This window comes from Enhydra lutris, unplaced genomic scaffold, assembly GCF_002288905.1.
Source record: "Enhydra lutris kenyoni isolate GAN:26980312 unplaced genomic scaffold, ASM228890v2 scaffoldscaffold60, whole genome shotgun sequence".
Classification (NCBI taxonomy): Eukaryota; Metazoa; Chordata; class Mammalia; order Carnivora; family Mustelidae; genus Enhydra; species Enhydra lutris.
Genome location: NW_019154144.1, coordinates 7,625,145 through 7,641,564, shown reverse-complemented (window position 1 = coordinate 7,641,564; position 16,420 = coordinate 7,625,145). Strand labels below are relative to the sequence as shown.

The 16,420-nt window shown below is 42.4% G+C and overlaps 1 protein-coding gene across 1 annotated transcript in view; it reads left to right on the top strand.

Moving 5' to 3' along the window:
* LOC111158544 (doublecortin like kinase 1) overlaps nt 1-15,510 on the top strand; it is a 353,224-nt gene extending 337,714 nt beyond the window's left edge. Inside the window, exon 17 of the mRNA XM_022520639.1 lies at nt 15,346-15,510. Within this exon, the coding sequence (XP_022376347.1) occupies nt 15,346-15,510 (165 nt within the window). The remainder of the gene's footprint in view (nt 1-15,345) is intronic.
* Nucleotides 15,511-16,420: the final 910 nt, after the last annotated feature.

Here is a 16,420-nt window from a genome sequence, read left to right as displayed (position 1 = left end):
GATTGCAGCATAAATTTCATTCAGACAGACTTTTGTCCCACGGGCATGTATGCTCTCCCCAGAGGCTATCAAATAATGTATTTTATTTTAAACTGCCTCTATGGGACTGATTGCTTGGAAATTACATACACCCTTTAAAATGAAAAATTCTACTATTTTAGAATGTAGTGTCCATCACCTTGTATTTTCAGGAAATGAACAGTTAAATCATTAGTCTGTAACTGGCACTTCTCCTTCCTCAGTTAGAAATCTAACTACCCACTGGAGATGAGCAGTGCTTATAAAGGAATTCAGGGCACCTTTTCTTTCCTAGAGTGACAAAGGAAAAAGAAGATACTGTCATAACAAACAGAATCTAGTCACAGATGTAAATTACGACATGAGCGTAGTTTAGCGTGCACTCATGGTTCTGAACCTCAATGTTTTCTGTTCCTGTTGTCATTTTTTCCTTCTCTGCTCTCTACCCCCTCCATCATTAAGACCAAAGAAAGGACAAGTGATAACTTTATATTAAGGTTGCAAGAGGTCCTCAAGTTGACCAGGAGAGTAATTACCAGCTGGAGGCCGGCTGGGATCATCCAGCCCTTCTCAAAGGAGAAAGGGTGTTCTGACATTGAGGTCAGGGAATGTGATTAGGGGGAAACCCATTGCCGTCCTTGAAACTGCAACACTGCCTCTCAGAAAGACTCCTTTGTCCCTTTACTACCTTCCCCAGTAGTTGGGGGATTAAAACACACACACACACACACACACACACACACACACACACACACACACCCACACACCAGAACAGAGAAAGGGAAACAAAAGGTTATTAAAATGCAATTTATAGACATAAAATGGAATTAGAGATGACATTTTAACGGTGGACTTCTTGGGAGCTGAGGAAGGGAGGGAGGCATTATTAGATTTGCTCAGCTTGATGAAGAACCGATGACTAAGATGTCAGTTCCAATTTATTTTTCCTCATTTAATTCTGTTTATTATTTTAACCGATAATTTTCCTAATGCTTTAAAGTTCTTCTTTTGCATTTTGCTCATGCAAATGGAGCATTTCCGTCTAATTGAACAAATCCATACTAATCAGTGTGCAAACAACAGTGATTCTGGGAAGCTGAGTTTACCCAGAGAGCCAGTCGCACTAGTACATTCCTGTGTGTCCTTGTTATGGGACACTTTGCCTGTAGATGGCAACAGAGGACTAGTTACCAAGTGGCCAACTCCATGAACTCAAATAGAAGCGTGGGATTTCATATACTCCCTAACCGCAAGGGGACTTGGATTTTTTTTTCCCCCTACATGAAACGAAATGCACTCTTCTTTTTTTTTTTTTTTTAAGGATTAAAATCTCACATTGCTCTTCTGTGAACACCGGGATAGCCTAGTTTATTATAATCAGAACACCAAACCCTCCAAGCAGTTTTTAGTTCGAATGCCTGGTGCCCCCGCATGTTTTTGCAATGCCTTTGTGAATTCAGAAGTGGGGACTACGGGCATGGCACCGTTATCACACTTGAAAGCACTCATGAGCGTCTCTCGAAAGAAAAGCGTGCAAGGTGCATCCTGTCCTGGGTGGGATGGGGGAGTGGGCCTACAGCATGATGACTGTTTTCCAATTGGGGGATTGAATCTTTCATTCCTAGGTAGCCAAAGGCTGACATCTTATTCCAGGATGAACAACTTTGAGAACTTACCCTGTCTTCTATTTACCGTACCTTTTGTGGTTCATAAGCGCTTAACTGTACATACGCATTTTTAATATACAGTGAAAACTCTTTTTCCTTTTCTTTTCTATATTTTCAGAAAGAAAACTGACTGACTGTTTTATATTATATCTTTTTAGCCCAGGAATGTAATTAAGATTCACCTTTAAGAGTAGCTCTGCCTTTGAAGATTAACTCTTAAAGAAATCCAAACTGTTGTGACTTGTGAGGGTCCTTTACATCTTTTATTTCATATGCATGAAGCCCTCCGATTTAAGCCTGGTGGGGTGAGATGGGGAGGAGGGAGTCCAATCTGCTTTCTCTTAGGTGGCTAAAACGGATTTCAGTACTTTATTTAATTGTAACGCATTTTCCATTCTATGGCATATGAAGAGGTGTTTATATCTTTTGAAATTGAGAGGACATTATTAAATGTGCATTCAAAACCTTGTCTGACAAATTAGATCTATTCTAACAAATTGGCCTCCGAGATATTCATGAGGGATTAGTGCCTTTTCTTGCCTTTTTATTTTCAATGTGCAGATTTTAGGCTATTAGCTAGTCACCCTGCAAAAGAGGCATGGTGACTGTATCTCAGTGTATAGTAGGTGAAGAACGGCTTGGTCTGGAGTCGTAATTCTCTAGCACAATGTCGATCCACTGAGTTGCCCCCATTTCTCTCTGCTCAGCTGGACCACGGGTTTACCATCAAGAGATCAGGGTCTTTGGACTACTACCAACAACCAGGAATGTATTGGATAAGGTATGAGATGGTGCAGCTCAACAGTCAGTGTTTCCATGGCAACGTGCTGGCAGTCTCCATTAACCAGTTCCTTCAGTGGATAAACATGCTTTTGATTTGTTATCCAGTCCATATGCTGCTTTATCGGTTTCATTTTAATCTTGATTGAGATGCCACACCCCCTCATTCCTTTTTTTCACCCATTATTCACACTGACATTTGCCAGCTTTCTTTCCATTGCACATGCTCAGTATCAATTTTCCTTACAGTTAAAAGGACAGTATATTTAGCATTAATGCCAAAGCCTTTTCCTGATGTTGCTAATTAAAACCATGATTTCTGGTGCTCTTCTGTCCTGTAACAAATGGAAGAACAATGGCGCCTCAGTGTGCATTCTATAGAAGTATATACTGTCATTTTAAAGTCATCAAGCCCGACCTTGACCTTACTAGATGGATGAAACAATGCATTTACACGTTAGCAGTAGAAGCTCCTCCAAGTACAATGAGCTATAGAATGCATTGTGTGTGTTGGTAAGCTTGTGTTTTCAAATTCTCCACCTTCTTGTTTTGTTTTGTTTTCATTTTATTGTTCCCTCTCTCCCCCTGGAAATCCCTTTATGTACTAGCTATTGCATGAATTTATTTTTCAATATTTTGTAACTGTCAGATTACTTAGCTGGCTTATCTGCAGAAGCAAAAGGGACTGTGTATGGGAGGTATTGATTTTTTTTTTTTTTTTGAAACTGGGTTCAGAATTCTCTCCCAATCATTTTCTATTCTAGTCAACTGCCCTGGCATTTCCTTCAAGGGGCATTGTTTGTGTCTCTTTAAGTTATCCACAGGCAGGATGGTTTCTGGTGATTTGAAAATTTTACTGTGAGAAGTCCCAGGGAACTTTTCTCCTCCATCTTAATGTTTCTGAAATGATCTCCTGGTAAAGCTCCACATCTTTGTGTTTGCAAAGAAAGACTCCCGTGGTTTTTGTATTTGTTTCCCCCAAATGATGGAGCCCACGTGCAGTAATATAGTGGCTACCTGATGTTTTTCATGGATTAGACTACTAAATTTTACAGAAAGAGAAATATATATGTGCGTGTGTTTATATATGTGTGTATATATGCACACACACATATAATATATAATTTTAACCCCCAATTAATTATTCCTGATTTTTGTTTCTACACTCAAAACAAAGGACTTAAGGAAGCAGTAAAGGGCACACTTTGACAAACCGTCCAGTATACTAAAACCATGATAATTCCCAAATCTGTTTAAAGCAAGAGAACGCCTAAACGTAAATGAAATGTTTCACCATCAGTTTTACACAGAGCCCGTTTGTATCTTCTAGATTGATAAGCATGCCAGAGTTGCAACACAACCTTTTTCTTTACTTAAGTAAAATAACTTTATAGGTATAGCAAGAACTCTGTTTTATTTTTAACCTTTCGGGGTGGGGATTAATCACGATTTGCCTTTATGCAGACTCTTTTTTGAAGTTTTAACATAGAAAAGGGTCCCTCCGACTTTTACTTTTTATTGAGAGATAACTGCTTTCAGAAGGGTGCAGATACCACAAATGCACGTTCCAGTGAATTCCCAAAAACGGGACCCAGATTGGGCACAGAGCCTTTCTAGCACCTCCAGAGATCCCCACCCGCGCCCCCCCCCCATCACGGCCCTCCCAGGAGGGTCACATAGCCCTGAGGGTAAACACTGACCCGGACCAGGACTCTATCCACATTAATTAGCTTTGCCTGGTTGTGTACTTTATATAAATCGAATCACACCATGCTCTGCCCTTATTTTTTTAATTGTATGCCTCCTAACCTCAGGCATAGTAGCCAAATACATATGAGTAAAGTTGATCTACAACTAAAAATATGCATCAGCTATGTCTAATTACAGTTGTGCATGTTTGTGTAATAAAAATGGCACATACAAATATCGAATTTCAAAAAGAAAACGCTAGAAAATGATGTTAAATGTGAGGGAGTAAGAGTGGGAGCAAAATGCCAAGTAAACACAATAATTAATAAATGTAGCCGAGTATAAAAAGGCCATTTGACTAAGATCCTAGTGATGGTTCCCATCAGCAGACGAAATGACACATCCCTGAATAATGGGCAGGAGCAGATGGGAGATAATCTCTTTTTTCTTCCACACATAAACTGCTCTGTTTTCCAGCTGGGGGCAGTAACAACAATGTTTATAGTTAATGCTGTAGTAAACAGCACACCCAGTATGTAAAGTTAAATTGGAGAAATGATGCTAAAAACTCATCGGCATATATGCTTAATTAGGAAGTTTTATAATGCCATTTAGCCTCAGAACGAACACACTCTCCTCACTGATTGCAAATGCTTGCCTTTCATCTCCAAGGAAGTGGGAGCATTTGTCTAACCACGGTGGCAGCCAACTTGCAACATAAACAATCATTACAGGCAAACATCCCCGCTCCCAATTGTTGTGTTTACAAGTGCTCATGGCTGTTTTTGCTACTCTGAGCAGAACACTTGGGAGTCCCGGTTCCTTTTTGTAAAGCAACTCACATCAGGGCATAGGCTGGAAAAAAGCATCTCTTCGCGGTGCCCAGAATTGTCATGTCCCTCTTAATAGGCTTTTTGGTGATGGTGGAGAAAGGGTGGGTATCCATTTTCCTCTTTCTCCTTCGTTCTCTTGCCTCTGGACAGAGAGCTGCTGCTTCCAAGCTGTAGCCAAGGGAGCAGCCCCGTGCTTGGCCTGTTTTTCCAGGAGACCTTACTCCTGTCACCTTGAGTCCAGAGGGGACCCTGCCCCAGGAATGAGCTGCCTGGGCCATTCCACTCCCTCCTGGCCTTCCTGCAGGCAGCTGGAAAACATTTACATCTCATTACATTCCCCCCACCCCTGTCCTGAAGATGCGTCTTGATCCAAAGGGGCTGTGGTCACACGTATTTTGTGCCTCTCTCTAGTGAAGGTGTCACTGTGGCAGGTGTTGTGGCCAACAGCACATGGAGAAGAATCCTGCATCTTCTACAGCGGCCAGAACGGGGTAACCCAATTAAATAAAACAAATATCAAAACAAGACAGAAGCTAAAAATGCTAAATGAGATAAAACGCGGAGGTGAGCTAGGACAAAAGGGTGGTTGAGTTCCCAGGCATGACGTGACTAAAATGTGCATATTGGATTCAAGCACCGTCCTGAAACAGTGAGTAATGAGGCAGAGCGGTAGCAGCCGTGCGCAGTCTTTGCAAGGCTATTAAACGCTGTCATGCTCGGCTGTTAAAAGGAATGGGGTCAGTTAAATGCATCTTGCTTGGTGTGGGTTTAAAAGAGGAGTTCCCACGAAAGCCAGGGAGGAACCCCAGCGTGGTTCAGGAAGGCTCCCAGGCTAGCCTCAGTCAGCAGCCAAAGGCCCACAGCCAGTTGCATGCCTTGCGGTTTGTTTCACTGCACTTTGTCTTGGCCTTGCTCTGCCATTGAGAAGGCGCTCTCCGGTGAGCGTCAGAGCACTGCCAGAAGGACGAGCAGATGCCCCTGTTCCAGCAAGGGATTAACCACCCAACTCTACGCCCCACCTGAGACTCCCTCTGTAACAGAGTGTAACACTTACAGAAGGCAGAGATTTAAACTTCAGAACCCACCCACGCTGTGATGACAGAGAAAAGGATCAGGCAAGTAGGAGGTATGGGTTTGCAGCCTTGATGTTAAAAAGTGAAGCCAAGAGGCTCAAAAGATGGGCAATGCCTTGCCCTGCCGTTCCACGAATGGTATTGAGAGAAGCTTGGGAAGAGTGAGACGTCTGCGTCCTTTCCCCGAGTCAAACAGGTGGCTCACTGTTGGAGAGTTCCATCCTTAAGAGAGGATGCCAGCCACATCTCTCTGTCTTTTAAAAATGTCACTTTCTTGTTACTGAAATGAGCAGTGGCTGTGGCATTCCAAGACCTACTGATTGGCTCTGAACCGAAGTGAGATTTTATACCTCTCCTGACATCCTCAATGATTCGGTATTGATCAGAAATTTGGTGGTATCCTATTTATTTTTGACCTTGCTTAGGAATCTCTTTTCCTCTTTTTGATTTAAAGGAAAAAAAAAATCTGCCCTCATCTGTGTATTTATTCATGCCATACTTTGACTCCGAACGTTCCCCAGTGATGGTCACTGATATACTACAGATTTTATTAGGTGTATGCATGTAGGAAAGGGTAGTCATGAGGAACTTAATTATAAGTATTGACAGACTGTTTTTTATCCAGAAAGAGTGTAAATGTCGACCTGCTGAAGTTAAACGATTCTCGAATCCGTGTCAGCTACATGATACTTAAATCAGAAAGTCTTAGAAAGTGAAGTAAAATGAAGTAGGGCCAAGATTGGTAGCACAGCGCGAGGAAAGTAGGCGACTTTGCTGTCAGGAAGCCCAGGTTCCTGTCCAGGAAGCCCATGGTTCTTCCCACCATGTGACCTTAGGCAAGTTACATGGTTTTCTCTGATTCTCCCTTTCCTCATCTATATGCACGAGAAGAGTATTACTGACCTCCCAAATCTGTGGTGAGGATTAAATGAGCTGCCTGTGCCAACGAGCTTTCACAGACCCCAGCCCAAAGGAGGCGCTCAGAAAAGATGGCTTCCCTCACAGGGTCTCCCTCACTTCCATGAGAAAACCAGCCACTCCACACAGCAGACAGATTTTCCTGAGCAAGCGGATCTTACTGCAGGTAGAAGCATTTGTGATGAAACTTGAACATGAATTTCTTGATGCTCTGATTGGGAGAAACTGCTGAGTAACTTACAGGATTCATGAGGATTTGTGGCATTAATTTTACTTAAGGTAGTCTCTTCCAAAAATCCTAGGGAAGTATAAGTTTTAAATGTAACCTTCTAGGGCGGAGATTGGCAAACTGTAGTCAATGGGCCAAGTCGAGCCCGCTGCCTGTTTTTGTGAAGAAAATTTTATTGGGACACAGCCACACTCATTCATTTATAAATTGCCTAAGGCTGTTTTTCCCAGACAGTGACAGAGTTGAGCAGTTGGGTTAAAGAATTGTATGTCCTGCAAAGGCTAGAGTATTAACTGTTTGGCCTTCCCAGAAAAAAATTTTTGACTACTATTCTAGGGAGAAAATGTTTCCAAGTTAAAAGGTACCATCTGGTGGGCTTGTTGAAATCTGTATCTACCATTTACTGGAATGCCTGGCACATAGGGCGCTCTCAATAAATATCTGTTAAATTAATGAATAAACAGTTCAACTGTATAATCAAGGGACCATTAATATAGAAGAACCTTAATTTTGAGGATAAACGTGTTTTTGAGGATAAACATGTTTTTGAAGGATTTGGAGTAAATTAAACTATGGACAATCAAATTACATAGGACATGCTCTAGGACAGTATTCCATTTATAGCAGCTTGGGAATAAGACTTTCAGTAAAGCTAAAAAGTTTTTTGTAAAAAAGGAATTACCCATAAGTTACCTGCTTTAGTAAATTCTAAATTTTCATAGATTTCCATCAGATTAGTTATGGTTGTGGTTGTGCTTTAGTTTACTAGGATGATGAAGGAAAACCAAGATGGCAGCTCAGTTTAGCTTCCATTATGAAAAAATCAAGTCTGTAGGGCAGAGGAAGCACATGAATTTTATCCTCTAGAAGGCTGAGCTCAGTAAATGGCTCTAATTTTAACCCTCTGGTGGGAGGCCATCAGAAACCCATTGTAGAGAGCAAGAACAATTTGGGATTCTATTAAGAATAGAGCAGCAGGAGGAGCCTGTGTTTAAGAAGATGGTGGAGAACCATGGGGGCCGCTCCGTCCCAGAAAGTAAGGAATAACCTTTAAGAGAGACACCTAGAAAGTAGCTTAGAAGCTGACTAGGTTTCATTCCACGAGATGTCCTTCTGCCATTTTAACAATCTTCACTTCAGGGAAATACCATGTTGTAATGTCCAGATACAGTGCAGTTCCTGGCGTGGCCCCAAAAGGGTATTAAAGCGAAACAAAACAGAATCATAACAAGCATGAAAGTAAGCCAAATAAAATGAGGAGGGTGGATATCTCAATTGATTTGGCAGTTTAATTTTACTAGCAGGCAAAACATTTCCAGAATGGCAAGCAACTCGTAACTCAGTCCTTACAGAGTGAGGGCGAGCAAGGGGAAGGGTTCCCTAGATTAATGCCCCAACAGCTGTATCCTCAGTTCCGTCTCCTTGGTGGTATGAATAATGGATGGGCTAAAAGGCAAAATGCGCAGTAATGTTCTTTTATTAATGAAATGAAGACTACTTGTGATGGCCAGCAATAAATTAAGAAAAGCAAAAATGGAAAAGCAGTCAATGTTTGCCTCAGAAAAATGCAGTTACTTAAAAGCAATAATTACGGCCATGACAGAAGACATTGCCTCACAACCTAAATGAGGTGCATCTCTTGCAAGCCCTGTGCGTACATTGCAGAACAGAATTATTTTTGATCCACAGACTGCAAGGCCTATTGTTTGCCAAGAGAGGAATGTAATCCATTATGTAGACTGATGGCAATATTAAGCATATTCATAGTATTTCGGAGGTGAAAGTTTCCCTAGGGATCACGCACTGTACTTCCCCTTTAGTCTACGGACCAGGGAACTAGGGCTCAGTGTGCTTGAGAAACATGTCCAAGGACACATCATCAGCTGAGCTAGGACAAAAAGCTAGTTCTCCTGACTTACCCCTACTGCTGCTTCCAAGGGGATTAAGCCAACGCCAACCAGACAAGACAAACACAGCAGACATGGAGGTGTTGCAGACGGGCAGAAACAAAGCTGATGTTCTCATTCATATTCTTGATTCATTCCTGACTTTCCTCCCGCATGCTCTGTTTTTCCCCTTCAACATCGCATAGATATGTAGATGGATATGTCCTCCATATTTATGCTGATTTCCAAATGTAACATCAGAGATAAAGATTTAAAATATCTAAGTACCTGTGGAGGATAGTATCATTTCATGGTAATACAAGCGGCCACTGACCGATGTCATTAGATGTCTCTATTGTCGGAATGTATTTCCTCAGTATTAGGCAAGGGCTGTCTTTCATTCGTGCGTGCCTGTTATCACGGCAGGCACCAAAACCTGATGGTTATTAATTTCTCTTAAGATTTCCAACTATTGCGTGTGCAGCCACCTGAGTTGCCAAAGTAACCGGCATGATTTTACCATTCCTCAGTTTTCACACTTGATCTACAGCTCCTAAGAACACTGTGAGAACCAAGGGCTTACAGTCTCAGGTAGGGATATACAGTTTCTTCTGTGTAGGACAGGTTTATATTAGTTCCTCCTTACCATTTTATTTGGTCAACTATTCGTACTGATTTCCAGGATCCCCCAGTACACAATTATTTAGCTGTAACTCAGTACATAGGATTAGTCGTCCTTATTGGGTACGTATTTTATGTAACTAGATTAGAGCTACATATTTGGTTCCTACTGGTCAACTCCAGAATCTCAAGAGATTTCTTGCTCACCTCTAACCTGTGGTAAATAGCACCAAAATGTGATAATGCAGGTTTCAGATTCTCTTGCGAGTTCTTAACAAAGTGATAACTTACTGAGAAAACACTTGGGAATTCTGTTGCAAGTCCATTCATGTCAGCTCTAACAAACCTACAAACCATGAGCGAAATAAACTAATAAAATAATGAATCTGTTAGAAGTCTTAAGTTTTAATGGAACATCGAGGCTCTACCTGAAGACGACCTTCCCTTATAGAGATAGGCAGTAGGAAGAAGAGACCCCATTTTCTTGATACTGGGAATTTTGGTAATTGATAAAGAGGACAGCAGACTTTCAGAAAAGATTGAAAGAGCCCAGAATTTAAATTTGTAAGGCAGCACTTCAGAGGAGAAATGATGTTTGGAATGCTTTTTTAGGGGGAAATAAAAATGATCAGTTGGGAAAAAAAAAAAAAAATATATATATATATATATATTTATAGCAGTACCTTTTTAAAAATTATGGAATAGCACATTGTTCTATTTCCTTGCTGAATTCATCTGTCCTGAACTACAAATGGGGACTACAGAATTCAAGTGTAAAATTGGAACTGTACATACTCTAGAAGCAAGTTCATTTTATAGCCACAATTAAAATTTTTAAAATGTGGTATATGACAGTGCTTACTGTGCTGAGAATTTCACGATAAATGGTTATTGAATAGATAAATATATAAGAATATTATGGGATGCAACCATTTGGTCACATATATCATATCCTTAAATATTGACTTGTGATCCTTTTAAGTTCTTACTTTTTTTGGTATTATACAGTTGCTTTGGATTCTGGTGTTTTTTTTTTGTTATTCAGAAGCACATCTCAAAAAGTTTAATCCTGTATTAAGTAAGAAATGTTTAATATGTCTCTAATACGTGTGCCATAGTCTGCTAGGCATTCTGGAAAATGCAAAGAAGTTTCAGATTCTGCCATCGAGGAGCTTCATGGGGGGGGGTGCATATTCACAGAAAGTTAAGTAGGAGGCAAATGTGCAAAAAGTACCAAAAGTTTGGTCAAGATAATACTTGCCTGAGAAATTTAGAAAGAGAAAGTGTGATGCAGGAGGTGAAATTTGATCAAATCTTGGAACATAGATTTGAGTGGATGGGAAGGAGGAGACGTAATTTCAGATAGGTGAGCACCTTGAACCAAGATGTAGGGCGAGAAGGATTGAAGTGTGCTCAGAGACACATCAGTTAAGACTTTTTTGATTGCAGGTGACCAACACCCAAACCAAACTGGCTTAGGCAAAAAAGAAATTTATTATTTCATCTAATCTGGAAGGTCCAGGGTGGGTCTGGCTTCAGTGACAGATGGATTCAGCACGAAGTCAGGGCCCGGTTTTTTTCCATCTCTCCACTCTGCCTCCCAATGTTGGCTTTAGTCTGGAGCTTCACATGTTACAAGGATGTGGGAAGCAATGCCAAGCCTACTATCCTTCAAAAATGGGGATTCATTATAAAAGTGAGGTCCTGGTGAAAATCTCCTTGTATCCTATTAACTGGGTTTGATGCCCATCCTGACCCAGTTGTGGGTATCGGGGAATGCAGTAAGCTCACGCTTGCTCCTGTCCTAAGCCCATCCCATCCTTGCCTCATTCTCAAAGATGAGACTATGGTCATTTTCACCGGAACCACACAGTACAGGAATGGGACATGTCCAAAGGGAAAGTGAGGTATGGTTAACTGTAACCGGAGTGGATGGGTGCCGTGTAAGAAAACCAAGTGTCCGCTAATGGAGAATAAGTCTGCAGGTCATTTTGAGTAATTACAAGAACGAGACACTGGAAGTTCTTCCTGTGAGCACATAGTGAATGTTAGGACAAGGTGTTGGGCTTTACGAGGAATTGTAAATAAATTGGACCTGGGATAATTGACCTGTCAGCTGTGTGCCCGATGAACTGGGGGTTGGGTGCTCAGGAGGGAAATAATGTGACCTCTGTGGTACTTCCCCATATTTCAAAAGCTGCCATGTTTGCAGAGTATTTGTTGTGTGCTGTGAACTATGGAGAACACAGAGGGGATGCCCAAGACTTGATCCTGCCCCTCGAAGAGTCTACAGTGTGGCAGAGAAGACAGTGAATTGGGGGCAATTGTGGTGCAGGCAGGGTGCACAGGGGTAGCAAAACTGGGTTTCGTGGAGCACAGAGAAGGAAGACATTCTTAAAATGAACCACAGTCATGGAGCTGAAAGCCGAGTGAGCAGGAACCCAGGGAAGAGAGGCCTATAAACAGGGACCCCCTCTGGAGCCTCTTTGAAAGCAAGTTGGTTGGGACTTCAGTCATTAGTTGTGTAGCCTTTGCGAATATTAGGAGGACATGGGTGGATAGGAAACTGCCTCTCTGTCATCAGACTTGGGCCTCCCTTGGAGTTAGCAGACCCAGAATGGGATTATACATGCAGTGGACCCTGGCTTGCTCTCCCTGAAAGAGAGGGGTTCTCAGGCCATCGGCATGGGAAAAACCTGGTCTTTGGGCATTCGATGCTGCCTGTGGCCAGTGTCTTCTCCCCAGCTCACTCTGGTTGGAACAAAGGAGTGAGCTACTGGCATGTGGTAGCTGCATTTTATTGTTTCAGTAGACATCAGAGTAAATGGAGGAAAAATTCTCAGGCCTTCTGCAGGAGGAGAACTGAGTTCTCTTCCTGATGAGCAGTGCTATTCGGGCAAGTCTCTCCACATGCCTGGGCCTCAGTTTCCCTGTTTATAAAGACAGAGCATTGGACAAAGAATGCTTGATAAATTCTGTTACAATTCTAAGAGTCTATAAATCCAACTGAAACAACCTTCACACCCTTATATTCCATGACATAGGATCATGACATGATCTATTTCCAAAAACAACTGCTCTGCAATTACTGTTTAGTGTTACAGCTGAAAGCGAGGGAGATTGGAGCACCAGGGTTCACCCACTGAGGCGGCGAACATTTAGAAAGCTGCTAACTAGAGGAAGTGCCAGGAGTGGTGAGAATTGACTGGTCCAAGGGGTCAGGGCAAGTGTTGTTCAAGAAGAAGGACGAGTCAGGGAGAGAATGTGGTTGCCCTTAAGAGGATCTGGAGAGATAGAAGTGAAAAGTGGGGGAATGGAACCACCCAAGCATGGACTCAGCATTGAGTGCCACCAGCCCCCACATTAGCTGTCTTGCAGAATTTATGGGGAAATGGCCCATTTCAGTGGCTACATGACTTGAAGGGATTGCGTAGATTATGAGGAGATGCAGTAAACATGGAGAAAGTGCCAACGAGAGGAAGGAGGGAGGGAGGGTGCGCTAAGTTCTGATGTGAGCTTTGTTTTGCATGTTTTCCTCTGATCTGCAGTTATTTAATTTTAAAACTGTCTCTTCCATCCAACTATGAAGGGGGAAAAAACAAAAAACAAACAACAACCAAGGCCTTCCATTTCTGAGCATCTCAGCCATTTAAAAAGCATTTGCACATCCATGTTTACCTACAGCAACTCGAGGACAGCGGGAAGGGATTATTCCTGTTCCTTATTTAACTGAGAACCGAGTAAATAGTTCCCATAGCCAGTGATGGACAGAGCAGAGTCACAATTCCTGATGACAATCTGGGTGTGCTTTTTTCCCCCACATCGGAAAGCCTCAGTCCACTACTTAGTATTGCGTCCAATGCCAGTGACTTTTTTTTTCCTCAAGAAGGTAGAAATAGAAATATTTTTTATGACCAAGAGGAGAGTTTATATTACTCTTGGATTAACTACAGAATGGTTTTTGTGTAAGTCAGACTAAATAGACGTCTGTTTTTTTACAAACATTCAACTCTACGCGCACAGAACATTTTCAGTTTGCTTTGAAAGCAAAATACCATGTGTCGTAACTTTACAATGTTTTAAATAAAGTTAGGAATTTGGGTTTATGATGCTGAAAATACCATAAAATCAGAGGGTAGAAGACCAGGAACTGTGTGTGTGTGTGTGTGTGTGTGTGTGTGTGTGTCCTTAAAAAAATTCTGCAAGTAGAAGAATCAAAGGTAGACATTTCCACAAGCCAGTTATTGAATCATTGTATTAACAATCTAGTGAAACGAGAAGTAAATTATTAAAGTTTATCTTCCTCGTTGATTTGTAACGCTGCTCTTCAGTCTGTGGATAGTTTTTAAAGCAGAGCAGTTCACCCTAACAAAGCCATTTACTGTACTGGTCCTATACTCTGGCACTCTTTTTCTCTTTATTACTTCATTTTGGAACTTTGATTGCCCCATTTTAGATCTAAGATTGCTCTAATGCTATACTGCAATTGTATGAGGGGCTTGGTTTTCACTTTGTTCTCAGAACCAGGCTGGCTATAAATTTATCTCTGTTCTTTGAAGAAGCTAACAGTAAATTTTCAAGAGGAAAAATGGTGGTATATATCCCTACAGAGGAAAAGTAATCTCTTAAAAGCAGAATAACCTCCAGGCTACATCCTTTCAAAGAGAGACTTTCAAACAAGGACGCCTTCAACTTTTATATGTGTTCTATATTTTTCTTCAGGCTTTGTACCTACTCTTCGCTCTGTGTAAGGTTTCTCCGTAATGACCCCGTTCCTCCCCACACCCATTAAATCTGTAATGAAGTCATGCCGTTCCCAATTCTGATGTCATAATAACTTCCAGAGCCACGGCTGGGTAGCACATCCTGGAGATGATCTGAGGTTTCATCAGGAAGAGAGGCAGAGAGATCCCGGAGTTGGAATACCCACATAATTGAATCTCTGTTTCATAAATTACCACATACTACAATGAAAATGAACTTTGTAAAGTTAAATCCAGGGGAGGCTTTCCGTTTGGTTTACTTGCAGTCAAAGCAGTCTCCAATTTCAGGGCACTGGTTCCATTCAAGTTACAGCAGTCCTTCCCAGAGATGTGGCCACCCTCCCTCATCAACAGATAATAAGATCATTTCAAATGAGGAGGTGCTAAAAGAACGGGATGAGCTTGTGGCTCTGTTTCCATGTCTGACGACTTCATCACCTCTCATCTTTATTGTACAGCCACCTGGAGCTGGATGTTGATGAATGAGGCACGCCTGGCGTCCTCACGTGTCAGACACACGGGCCTGGGGCTCCTGTTCACTGGGGGCTCTCTAGCTCGCCTGGGAGCGACCGAGGGGAATAGATGTGGAGCTTGGGGAAGGCCGGGGAGGGCTGGGGAGAGGTTGAACCCATCACATCATCCATCCTGCCTGTGTCTCCTGAGGTCATGACCAGGTGCTCCTAAGAGCTGCCCTGGGAGGGAGCAGAGAGCTCCGCAACTGTGGTGACTGTTGTCAATACAAGTGAGCCAGAAATGGACAGTTCAGTTGGCCAGCCTATGTTTCGGACCTCAGAAAGTTCCCCAAAGTGTTCCTTTCGCCATTTCCTTCAGCCTAATTGTCCTCTTTCTCATTTTATGCCCCTGCTAGACCACCGCTCTTGATAAGGAGAGGCAGGTTTTCCGACGAAGACGCAACCAGGATGTGAGGAGCCGGTACAAGGCCCAGCCAGCTCCGCCTGAACTCAACTCGGAATCAGAAGACTACTCCCCGAGCTCATCCGAGACTGTTCGCTCCCCAAACTCGCCCTTTTAATAAGACCCTTTTACTCGAAGTCCTAGCTTAACCCTTTGAGACTCTGAGGTTGTTTTCCAAATTTATGTGAAACAGTTTCATCTGATCTATCTAGCACTCAGTGCTTGAATGGCAGAACAGAAAGTGTGTTTTCTGGTGTCTTTGTAGTGATTTCTCTTTGCTGAATGAGATGACCACATGGTGTTTGCGAAGATGGCAACTTGCTGCTAATAGGGTCCTCAAAGGGTTAAGGCTAATTTGCAACTTTTTTAAACATAGAAGCAATGAATGTGTTCGTCAGTCAAACTAGGATCTGCAGTATTGTAATATCGCACGTTAACCCTCTGAGTGCATAGGATTTTATGGAGAACCCCTGGGGAATTTTTCAGGCCTTTGGATGTATACGCACACGCTTCTTGATTTTGCTGCAGATCAAGGATGTTCTTAGATGCTGAGATGTCCAGACAAGAAGGACATCTAGAACGATAGCTTGCTTGTTGTTTTTTTGTGGGTTTAGAATATAGCGGGCTTATAACTTAGACATAAGACCTCTCTTTCTTCTTCACAATCCCATTTTGCAAGGGACTTTTTTCACTAGAGGTATGACTGTCCGCGGCCGCAAGTCCTGCATCCCAAGTGGAGGCGACTGGGTCTGTGGCCGACAGCCTGACCCAGGAAAGAGCTGGCGCCCCCTCCCCCACATCGCCTCCACATGAAGATGGGCTGACGACGCCCCAGAAATGCTGCTTCCACATCAGTTGCTGCTAGTGATAGCGCAGACCCTCGGAAGTCACCGTACTTTGTCTTGTGCATGGTGAGTGAGGGTCTGCCTGCTCAGTATGAGACATCTATAGAAAACAACAACAACAACAACAACTGGGGGAAAAGAGCAATAAATTGCCAGGTGCTCTATAGGGCTGGGATTTCAAAC